Source organism: Heterocephalus glaber, unplaced genomic scaffold, assembly GCF_053883595.1.
Source record: "Heterocephalus glaber isolate CG9 unplaced genomic scaffold, H.glaber_assembly_v1.0 deba00001472, whole genome shotgun sequence".
Lineage (NCBI taxonomy): Eukaryota > Metazoa > Chordata > Mammalia > Rodentia > Bathyergidae > Heterocephalus > Heterocephalus glaber.
In genome coordinates, this window is record NW_028258315.1 from 32005004 (window position 1) to 32016290 (window position 11287).

At 37.8% G+C, this 11287-nt stretch overlaps 1 protein-coding gene across 3 annotated transcripts in view; it reads left to right on the forward strand.

Annotated features, from left to right (window-relative positions):
- Positions 1 to 11287, forward strand: part of Ryr2 (ryanodine receptor 2) — a 676288-nt gene that overhangs the window by 378918 nt on the left and 286083 nt on the right. For all 3 annotated transcript variants that reach the window (XM_087181253.1, XM_087181249.1, XM_087181250.1), the window contains 2 exons: positions 920 to 1103; positions 3062 to 3197. In XM_087181253.1, coding sequence (XP_087037379.1) covers positions 920 to 1103; positions 3062 to 3197 — 320 coding nt within the window. The remainder of the gene's footprint in view (positions 1 to 919; positions 1104 to 3061; positions 3198 to 11287) is intronic.

Below are 11287 nucleotides of genomic sequence, written 5' to 3' on the forward strand. Positions count from 1 at the left end.
GCAAATTAACGTGTTTCCATTCTACCAATGTTTTTCTGCAAAGGCTGGAAAACATCATTGTTGTTTCTTAATCTAACTTTTAAATGCATTACTTTTGGATAATAAAAGAGCAATTTATTGTTTACTCATAAAAGCTAGTTTTTCTAAATTAACACCAGAATATATTTTTTAAAAGACAGGAATTAGGGCCGGGGATTCAGCTCAGTGGTTCTGGTGTCTGCCTCGCAAGCACAAGGTCCGGAGTTCAATCCCTGGTACCAAAAAAAAAAAAAAAAAAGAGAGAAAAAGATAGGAATTAGACACCCTAGCAACTAGTGTCAGTGATCACAATACTTCAAAGAATTCCATTTTTGAAAAACCAGTCAGGGCTATGAGTCTGGGAGGAAGTGGCCTTAAACATTAAAGTATAAAACATAGATAATAGGAAGCAGGGAGATATATCTTTTGCAAATAGAAAGGGGAGGAGGGGAAAGGGACCAAAGGATGAGTGAGGGAGGGAGAAGGTCATGTAAAAAGAATTAAAGTGTGTCGTGTACATGTACCAACTCCCAACAATGATTGTAATCATCATGTATGCTAAACATGTACTAATAAAGACATATGTAGTACTTTAAAATGAACATTCGTTGATGTCATAGTCAGTTAATCTGTAGGTTTTGGTCCTTTGGCCTGATTGGTTTTGCTCTGGATGAGAGGCTCTGCATGCTGGAGAGTAGAGCACAACATGGTACATACATGACGCGATGCAGGGTTTCCAATGTAAGCACATTCATTATTGCTGCTGGAGGAAAAGGAGGCTCTTTCTTGTATGTTCCTTTTACAGTAGTACAGGGAGAGCGAGTAACATTTCTTCAGATCAAAAACAGTACAATAAAATAGTGAACTACTGACATAGAGAAAATGTTGCTGTTGACCTTAGGGGCCTGGATGCTCTCAGCAAGAAAGTGAAGGTGCCTGCAGTTGAGTTACCCATAGAATCCGTGAGCCTCAGTCTGCAGGACCTCATTGGCTACTTCCACCCCCCTGATGAGCACCTGGAGCACGAGGACAAGCAGAACAGGCTGCGAGCCCTGAAGAACCGGCAGAATCTCTTCCAGGAAGAGGTGAGGCTTAGCTCAACTATTCATTTTTCTGTCATTCTCTTGTTGGGGAGGGCCTGTTGATAGGGAAAAGTTTTCCTCTGTTCCACATATTTGACATTTTTTTCTTTTTGGCAGTACTGGGGATTGAATCCACACTATTGCACTGAATTACATCCCCAGTCCTTTTTATTTTTTATTTGGAGACAATCTCACTAAGTCTCTAAATTGCCTAGGCTGGGTTTAAACTTGTGATCCTCCTCCCTCAGCCTCGTAGAGTGCTGGGATTATGGTCATACACAGCTCCCTTTTCTGATTTGAGTATATTACTGAACAGGGGAATCAGGCCTGTAAGGAACCTGGTCATTATTTTTATTTCTCCATTAATGAGCATTAATTTTACAAAATGAAAGGGACATGTACTTTGCAATCAGGCCTCACCTGGCCATTTTTAAGCACTGCAGTTTGCTTCATGTTGGTTACATAAATACTGAACCTTAAAATACTACAGGCTTTTGAAAATATCAAGGCTTCCAACCTATTTATCAGGTGCTTGGGGTCTCTGTGGAAATGCCCCAGAACCTCAGAAGCTGTTTGTTGGAGAAGGAGGGAGAGGTCTACCCCAAGAAGAGGCTGAGCTCTAAGATCCCTGCCAGGACAAAGCACCCCACTGTTGCCTTTTGCATATATGTATTTGATTTCACCAAAAAATCCATTCCTAAAAAGAGCTCAGGTATCATTCTTCATAAACAGAATAAAAGAAGGATCAGGAAATGTGATCAGTGACCTAAACAGGTGTCCAATTATTGCCATATATTCAAGAGTATCAGAAGGAGGCTGTTAGCATGGATAGGGCCAAAGCAGGGAGCTCATGCAAGAGCTTCAGTTCTTCTTAGGGCTCCCTGCGTGGGCAGTAATGCATTTTTCTGATGAAAAGTGTCTTTGTAAAAGTATGGAAGAAAAACAATTAGAGGACATTACTGAGCTCCCTTATCTCTAAATCTGTGTTCCTGTTTTTTTAAAAGCTGTTTCCTGATACCTTTGAAACTGACATTACTTTTTAAGGACTTTTTTTTTTTTTTTTTTTGGTGCCGGGGATCGAACTCGGATCCTTGCGCTTGCGCAGCAGGCGGCGAAACCACTGAACTAAATCCTCAGCCTTTAAGGACTTTTTTTTACTATGCATATAAAAGAAATAATTTAACAGCAAAGTTGCATAAAAGAAAAGGAAACGTCAACATAAACCAAGAGCAACGTGGTACTGTTCATGGGGTTTTCTAATTTTATATATGCTAAGTTACTAGATTGTTTACTATATTGAGCTTATTTAACATCTGGAGGAATTAAACCTAAATATGGTGCTGTGAACATTTAAAATATTTACTTAAATGTTACCAACCTAATATTGAGTTAAGGATTCTTTTCCTTCTTCTGTTTCTCATATAAGACAATTTGGATGGGACCCAGAAATGTTTTGTGGTCCATGGTACTTCTGAAATTCTGTGTCAAATAAGTTAATTTGATTAATTCTTTATAGTTTTTCCTTTCATTTTGGAAAACTTGATCCAGTGATAATAATAAAAGTATAATTTCAGATGTAGGCTGCTTCTTAGGGGGTTTCAGAGTGAATTTTAAAAAAAGTTTACTTTAAATTTAGTAATTATATTAATGGCTCTGAGGTTACATAGCAGAATATCATTTATAATCAATCCATTTACTCAGGGATTAAACCTTGTGACTGTAAGTACAGAGTTCTTCCATTTCTGTTTGAGAATACCAGTCTGGATTTAAAATCCACTTGGATTGTTTGAAGAACACTTCATATCACATACAGGTATCTTTCTTCTTAAATAAACTGTCTTAATTTTCTTTAGGATTATCAGACATACTTTTAGCCAGATTTTAAAAAATCAGTTTTGCATTTTTGGTCTGTGAGCAGAATTACAGTTTTTCACGTGATTTTTTTCCCCCCATCCTCCCAGGGAATGATCAACCTCGTGCTGGAGTGCATTGACCGACTGCATGTCTACAGCAGTGCAGCACACTTTGCTGATGTCGCTGGGCAAGAAGCAGGGGAGGCTTGGAAATCCATTCTGAATTCTCTGTATGAGTTGCTGGGTAAGGAGCAACTGAATTAGTCCTTAACCTAATAGTTATAACTCTTACAGAATATGCTTCCTAATCAAAGCTTTCAATTTATAATTTAGTTGAACTAAACATAATGATGTTTAGTGTTTAAATCCATCTCTGAACAAGAAAGGCAGTCTGTGCTGCAGCTTTGCCTCCAGTAGGGGAGGAGGGCTGTCTAAGGTGTCATTTTTTTGCAGGTGAGGGATGTTGATAAGGATGTGTATTAAAGATTTCTATTTTTGGTTCTAGCGGTAGTGTCACAGAGGCCCCCATGCCCTCCCCACAGACTTACTGCATTAAGGGTCTATTCCGTTTTCCTTCCTTAGTCTTTACAAGGTCTGTGCTTGGCAATTTTTACCCAAATGTGACCTCTGTTAAATGACCCTTGCAGTGGTTTATGTCACATTCTTATCAGCTCTGTGCAAATGTGTCATTATTTTTTGCATGAACTATTGCTGTAGCTTATTTCTTGTCAAGAACTAGGAAGGGTCTGAGACTTTACCCTATTTGCAAGCAAGTATACATAATTAAACCTTTCTTCTTTGTACCTGTATTGTAGCACTTAATTAGTTTATTATTTAATTATATGAAATGTGATAAAAATATGGTATATGTTTATATTAAAAGTGTATGAAACCACGCCAGGGATTTAGCTCAGTGGTTCTGCCACCTGCCTCTCAAGCGCAAGGTCCTGAGTTCGATCCCCCGTACCAAAAAAAAAAGTGTATGACACCAAATTACCCATTGCCATGAATTCCCCTCAGAATACCCACCTTTCTTTGAACACACGTATCATTCTTGATACTTTCTGAAGCAGCTCTGGAAGTCCTCTTTCCTGTTACTTTATTGTGGCTGCTTTCATGTCCTGAATCAATTTAAAACATTTAACCATCATAGTCATTTTGACTCTGGGGAAGAGCCAGAAGTTACATGGTGCCAGATTTGGTGAATAAGGTGGATAAGGACACAACACAATGTTTTTATTTGACAGAAGTTGGTGTAAATGGTCTGAGTTCACTCAGGACATACAGGCAGCCAGGAAAAGACCCTCAGGAAAAAGGACTTCTAGAACTGCTTTAGAAAGTGTCAAGAATGATGGGATAAATGTGTTGAAAGTAAGGGGAAGTATTCTAAGGGAGATTCATGGCCATGTGTCTTTTACTGTAATAAAAATTTTAAATTTTTATTCAAACATTTGCCATATTTTCTTTTCTTTTTTTTTTTTTTTTTGGTACCAAGGATCAAACTGTGGTACCTTGTGCTTGCGAGGCAGGCGCCGGAACCACTGAGCTAAATCCCCAGCCCTGCCATATTTTCTAATTACATCTGATATATAATCTTGATTTCAAAGACAAGAACTACTCCTTTCTGGTTTTTATATCTCTGCCATTTAACTTACTGTCTGGCATATAGTAAATACTCAGTAAATGTGTATTAATTAAATGACTGAGTTTGGATGGGATGGAAAGGTGTACCTGAATATAGAAAAGAAAGCACTTTTAATTAGAAAAATGACCAGTTGTCAAAATATTTCAAAATTCTGTATAATATAATTGAACTTCATTAAAATTTATAGAGTTCATAATACAATTTAGCAAATAAACTGTGCCTATTAGAAATTTTAGGTGGGCTATTTGGTACACCATTAAAATTAAACACATGAAATGTGGTTCTTTCAGACTAAGGGGTAAGGTGTGGCTGTGTTTCTCTGATTAAGACCAAAGGACACTGAGGCTTTAGAGGGATCTGGATTCTGTATTTTACCCACAACCATCAGAAAAAAGATTTTGTGATACCAGAAATTCTGAAGCCTGGATTTCTTTGTAAATACAGAAGCTATCGCACTGAATTTCTGAATGTAAGAAAGACTGCAGTGTGGTAGTGTTTTAACACCCCAGTGTCACTTGGTGTGATAGCAGCGGAATTCCTCAGATGAGCTACATGCTTCTCTTCACTGAGCTGTGTTCCAGGGAAGGGTGGGTTATGTGCAGAGGGAATATTGTGCAGAGGTAAGATGAGATAATATGTAGCATCATACTTATCTTGTCATGTCAGCCCTTTCCATAATCTCAGTTGGTTCCTCTAGCAGCTCCTGTGCTTGTGTATCTATAACAAATGAGCAGAGAGAGGTATAATGGCTTTTGTTCACTCATGGAAAAGCAAAGTCCACCCTTGAGCTTTATCCTTCAGAGCTACTTATCTCTCAAGCCTATATTCCCTGTAACTCCCTAGAGTTCTTTGAGGATTAAATTTGATTATTTTTGAGCCTACAGAAGTAGCATTAATGTACTCTACAAAATGCTGGGGACTTGGGTGTGAGCACAGCCTCTCGCTGTAATTCATTTTGTGGTTTGCCTTTATTAGATATGGTTGGAGATGTGATTGTAAAATGGCCTGCTTATGCTTATTAAAATCACCAGAGAAGGAGCAGGTGGTTCAGGTGGAATGACATATCCATGGGGATGTGTTCAATTGGAAGTAACAAGATGCCCCAATAGAATGCCCCATCCAGGTGCTAGCTGCCTGAAACAGCAAAAGTCTGTGGGGTCACATGACTCAGTGGCTCCATTATCTCTCCACAACTGGTTTATGTCACAGCTCTGCTACTGTGTTACTTTTCTCTCATCTCTGAGACAAAATACCTAACACACAAAATTAAAAGAGGAAAGGCTTATTTAGCTCAGTTTGTAGAGGTTTCAGTCCGTATTCGGATAGCTCCAAGGTAGAGTGGAACATGGCGGAGGGGCATTGCAGAGGAGAAACAGTTCATGGCATCCACATAGTAGCAAAAGCAGCAAAGGACCTTAATAGCCTCTTGCTGCCCCTCTTATCTTATTCAGACTACATAGGCCCGGTAGAACTCACACTCTTAATCCCAGTACTCTGGGGCCTAGCTTTGCACCATGAATCACACACTGTAGAGTCAGCCACCTCAGAAATAGCTCCACCTCATTTGCATGAGGTTTTGGCAGACATCTAAGTAAGCACAAGCCATAATCGCTGCCATCTTGTCTTTGTCTTCTCACCCTTCTCCTTTCTCCTTCCTCCTCCCTCCCCTCTCTCCTCTCCTCCCTCTCTCCTCGGCCTCCTTCTTCTTCTTCCTGTTGTCCGTCCCTAGCCCTTTTAAAAAGGTTTTATTTGGAGACAGGGTCTTGCTAAGTCAGGAAGTTGCCTAAGTCGGACTTGATTCTATGATCCTCTTGCCTTAGCCTCCCAGAGTGCTGGGATTACAGGCGTGCACCAACATACCTGGCTACTGCTCTGCCTCCTGTGTGGTCAGCTTCCTGCCATGCTGGCTTTTCTGTGTGGCCTCCACTGGCTGCTGTTTCTAGTGCTGCACTTTCTCCCGGTTGTGTGGAAAAGTGAACTCTTGAGAGAGAATATTTGAATTCCTACACCTTACCCTGTAGATCACACCTTCCATTTCATTCACCAATTATGGCCATCCCTGAACTGAGGGGAGAGAGGGAGATTTTACCAGCACTGGACTAGTTGGAGGGGGACTTGTGAGTGAAGCCCAGGATGGGTCCTTAGACTACCTGGCTGTCAGCCAGAGAAAGAGAGTGACAGAAGAAGCTGAGGAAGGAGCTCAAGGGTCCTTCACAAATATGGGCTCATTCACTGTACTTGCCCCACCCATTTGCTGAGCAGAATTCTCATCAGAGTGTTTTTACTCACTACTTAGTATCACATGTAAACAGAGAACACCCTCAATACACATTTGTTTGAGTTATTTAATAAATACATTGCAGTTTCCCATTGATTTTCTGTACAGGGTAGATTTTATCATCAGTTCACTCTATGAAAAGCTGGTGAGCCTACTACTCTTCTTTAATTAGGCCCTTTTCTTGGGAAAAGCCTATGCTTTCATCTGAGAAAATGATCATCCTCTTTTCCATTCAGGGATTCAGAGCTCTGGCTCTGCCTCTAATGTGACTTTGGAGAGATTATTAAATTTGTGCTCAGTTTCCTCACCTGCAAAGTAGAGGAAATAAAACTGCTTATGTTATTGTGCCAATTTCATGACAACATTAAGGCACTGAAAAATACTAGGCATATAGCTAGTGACACCAGTTATAATAAATATCATCTGTAAAGTCACAATGATGATTCCTCTCCTAAGAGTTTTGGGCAAATTTGGTAATGATGTCAAATGGTTAGCATAATGTTTTTCTTTTTCTTATCATTTTCTCATTTATTTTTGATACTTACTGTAACCATCCATCTCCTTGTTCAGGTAGTAAAGCTTTCTTCTCCAGCTTCTGTTTTCCTTTTTGTTCTTGTCTTTCAAATATTTTAGAAAAAATTAAACTTTCTCTTAGACCTACTCCATAGAAGAAGAAAAGTTCTGGATTTTTTTTTTTTTTTTTTGGTATGTACTGGCTCTTGGTTTCTTCTGCAGAAAAGAAAGAAAATAAAATTTTCTATGTGATTTTCTCCACATTGCCAATTTTATATTCTATTATTTTGCTACTCATTCTGTATCTAGACTATCTCTGTCTCACATCTATATCCTCAGCATCTGGTGTAAACTCATACTCCCTAAACACAGTCAGCTCTCCCTGTCTGTGGTTCCTACATCCATGGGTTTAAGTAATCAAAGGTCAAAAAATACTTGAAAATAACTGCATCTATAGTAAGTGCATACAGACTTTCTCCCTTGACATTAGTCCCTAAACAGTGCAGTATAACAGCTATTTACATAGTGTTTGCATTGACTTAGGTATTATAAGTAATCTAGAGATATGTGAGGATATGTGAGGTTATATGTACAAGCTATGCCATTTTATATAAAGTTCTTTGGGATCTAAGGATTTTGTATCTGCATGTTACGGTTTATATCTAGATGGTCCTCTAAAGCCTCGTGAGATCATAGGTGGGGCTTTGAGGAGGGTGATTGGCTCATGGGGGCATGGAACTCAGCAGTGGATTAGTGAATGAGGTATTTCTGTGTTAGTTACTTTTCTCTTATTGCTGAGACAAAATACCCAACACCCAAAGTTCAAGGGGGAAAGGTTTATTTAGCTTGCAGTTCATAGAGGTTTCAGTTCGTAATTGGCTGGCTCTAAGGCAGAGCAGCAACAGTTCATGGTGGACAGAGAGTAGCAAAACAACAGGAAACCTTTACAGTATCTTTCTTCCTCTTTTATCCCATCCAGACTGCAGGGATTAGGGCGCTGCCAAACCAATCACTCAAGTGTACTGGTTTAGCAGTCACATGCCCTTAACCTAAGCATCACACATTCCAGATTCAGCCATCTATGACTGCATGCGGCTTTGGGGAGGACATCTAAACCCAAGCCATAACAGATTGCTATAACAAAATATTGTAAGGTTGATGGCTTAGAAACAGTGGACATTTATTTCTCATAATTCTAGGACCTGGGAATTCCATGATCAAGACACTAACAGATTCTGTGTCTGATGTGGGATGTTGAGGGCCCATTTCATACATGGTATCTTCTTACTATATTCTCAAATAGTAGAAGGTGTGAGCATCTTTTTTGGGTCTCCGGTATAAAGACACTAATCCCATTTATGAGGTTTCTACCCTCATGACCTAATTCTATCCCAAAGACCCCAACTTGTATTGCATCACCTTGAGGTTTAGGATTTCAACATGACTCTTGGGAGGATCCCAGCATTCAGATCATGATAGAAACTTTATCTGTTCATCAAAGTTGAATTGAATGTCTGCTATGGGAGATACCTTGATCCAGGAATTGACAAATACCATAGTGATGGCCGGGATACAGTGCTTGCTCTCATGAAATTTAAGGTTGAGTAAGAGAAAAGACCACGTAAGCTGTAAAGCTAGCTAGAACACCGTGTAGGTCTTGACTGTACTGCCTTAACTAACCTGACGTGTGTTATTGTTAACTATAGTGAGTAAAAAAGGCTGATATATTTGACTACACAAAGCTTTTATGAACAATATTACAAAGTAAAAGAAACAGGAATTTGAGAAAACATACAAGTTGTATGAAAGACAGAGGCCCAATTTCTCTAAGATGTAGAGTTTTCATAACTCTTTAATAAAAGCAAATGTTATATGGACAGGTAGCTCACAAAATAATGAATAAGATGAAAATTTTCAACATGGCAAAGAAAGAGATACAAATTAAAATAATAAATGAGGATTATAATTCACTCATTAGGTTGGCATAGATAAAAATATTTGATAATGCTATCTATGTTAATATAGACAAAACTTTTAGGTGTGTATATCTTCTTACTCTTTAAAATTCCACTTTAGAAAATGTGCCCTAGAGATACTTTTTTCATATGTCTAAAGGATATCCACTGTGAAATTGTTCATAAATAGCATAAAATTGAAAACAATCTCTTGATCAACAGGGGTTATATGTTTATATATGAGTATATATATATATATATATATATAGTGAAATACTATGTTATTGAAAATTGAGATAAATCTGTCATTTGGAAAATTGTATGAAACAGACTAAATTGTTACTTCTTTTAGTATGGCATCCTGTGGTATGCTTAGTGAAAGAAAAAAAATCAAGTCCTTACTATGTACAAATTAAGATTCCAATTGCATAAAATTACAAATGAGTCGAGGAAGTTTTATGTTCTTGCACATTTCTGAAAGAATTCACAGAAATATGTTAGGTGGCTTCCTCAGAAAAGGATTTTGACTTTTAGTTTTCATTTTTCCTATATTCTTTTACACATTTAATCCTTACCTGTTTGTGTAATTTGCATTTATAGTGAAAAAGTAGTTGAAAATGTATGACTAATACTAGATAAGAGACAAAAGAAAAATATATATAGTAATTCCAATTGAGTAAAAAATTAGAACATTATACATAATAGTGTATATTGTACAGTTCACAGCATTACATATAATAACATATAGAATGCTCTTTTACAACATATAAGGTTATATATAATGTATATATATATACATTATATATATGTAGTGTCAGTAAGAGGACTCTTTTCCCCTTATATACCGTGTAATTTTAATGTGGCAGAAAGAAGTATTTCAGTTATGAGAGACTTTGTTCCTTTGATTTCTCTTTTGTTTTTATTGTAGTGAACATATAATTTCATAACCAGAGAAAAGTAAAACCATATGTTGAATTTTAATGTGCAAAATATTTAATGATTTTTTGGTACTTATAGTTTTTATTGATCTTAGGGTAATCAAAAGATACCTGTATGTGTGGCTAGAAAAGTCTCAGATCTGCATCTGCAGTTGGAACTGTATAAGATATGTATGTGTTACTGTCCTTCTATATCCTGCTGTTCTTTACCTAGCTATCAGAAGGCCTCATTCAAATACCATCTTAAAATTCATTAAACCTCTTCTCTCATAGATAGAAAGTAGATTCCCTCTAGGGGTCACTTGTGAAACAAGCCACCTTTTTTTTTCTTTTATATATCTGTTTAGAATGGAAAAAAAAAGGAGAAAGTGATAATGATAATCTATAACAATATAGCATTTGACATCCATAGATTTAATATATGTTTTAGGAATGGAATGACAAAAGTAGATTTATGAGCTTCCATCTGGAAGATCTCAGGATGTTCTAGACATTGATGCTCATAGTTTGAAAAGCATTGCTGTGGCACCCTTTCACACATCTTTTCTGATGTCTACATAATAAAGCTATGATATGCTGAAAGCCAGCATGGTTTTCTAAAGATATGAGAAATTGCTCTTTGGCAATCTCTTTTTGAATGCTATTTACTAAAAATTCAAAGTAAGAAACAAATAGGAGAGATCTGTGCTTTTCTAGTACCAGTTTCTAAATACTTGAAGACTTGGGAAGAATATAGGGTTGTGGATGAGTGAGTTCGGACAATAGAGATGCACCACACTCTGTGGCAGATTCAAGCCCATTTATTATAGCCAGTGGCCGAGGGGGGCTAGTGCCCAGAAAGGTTCCTTGACAATGGGAAGCAGTTTGATTTCTCCTTTTAAATCATGCTTTCAGTTGGGGAGGGCTCAGGGGAGAGCAAGCGGAATCTTACAGGTACAAAATGGTATTGAGGCACAAGATGGAGTCGGGTTGGCTATCACAATAGCAGTTAGAGATTTGTGTACA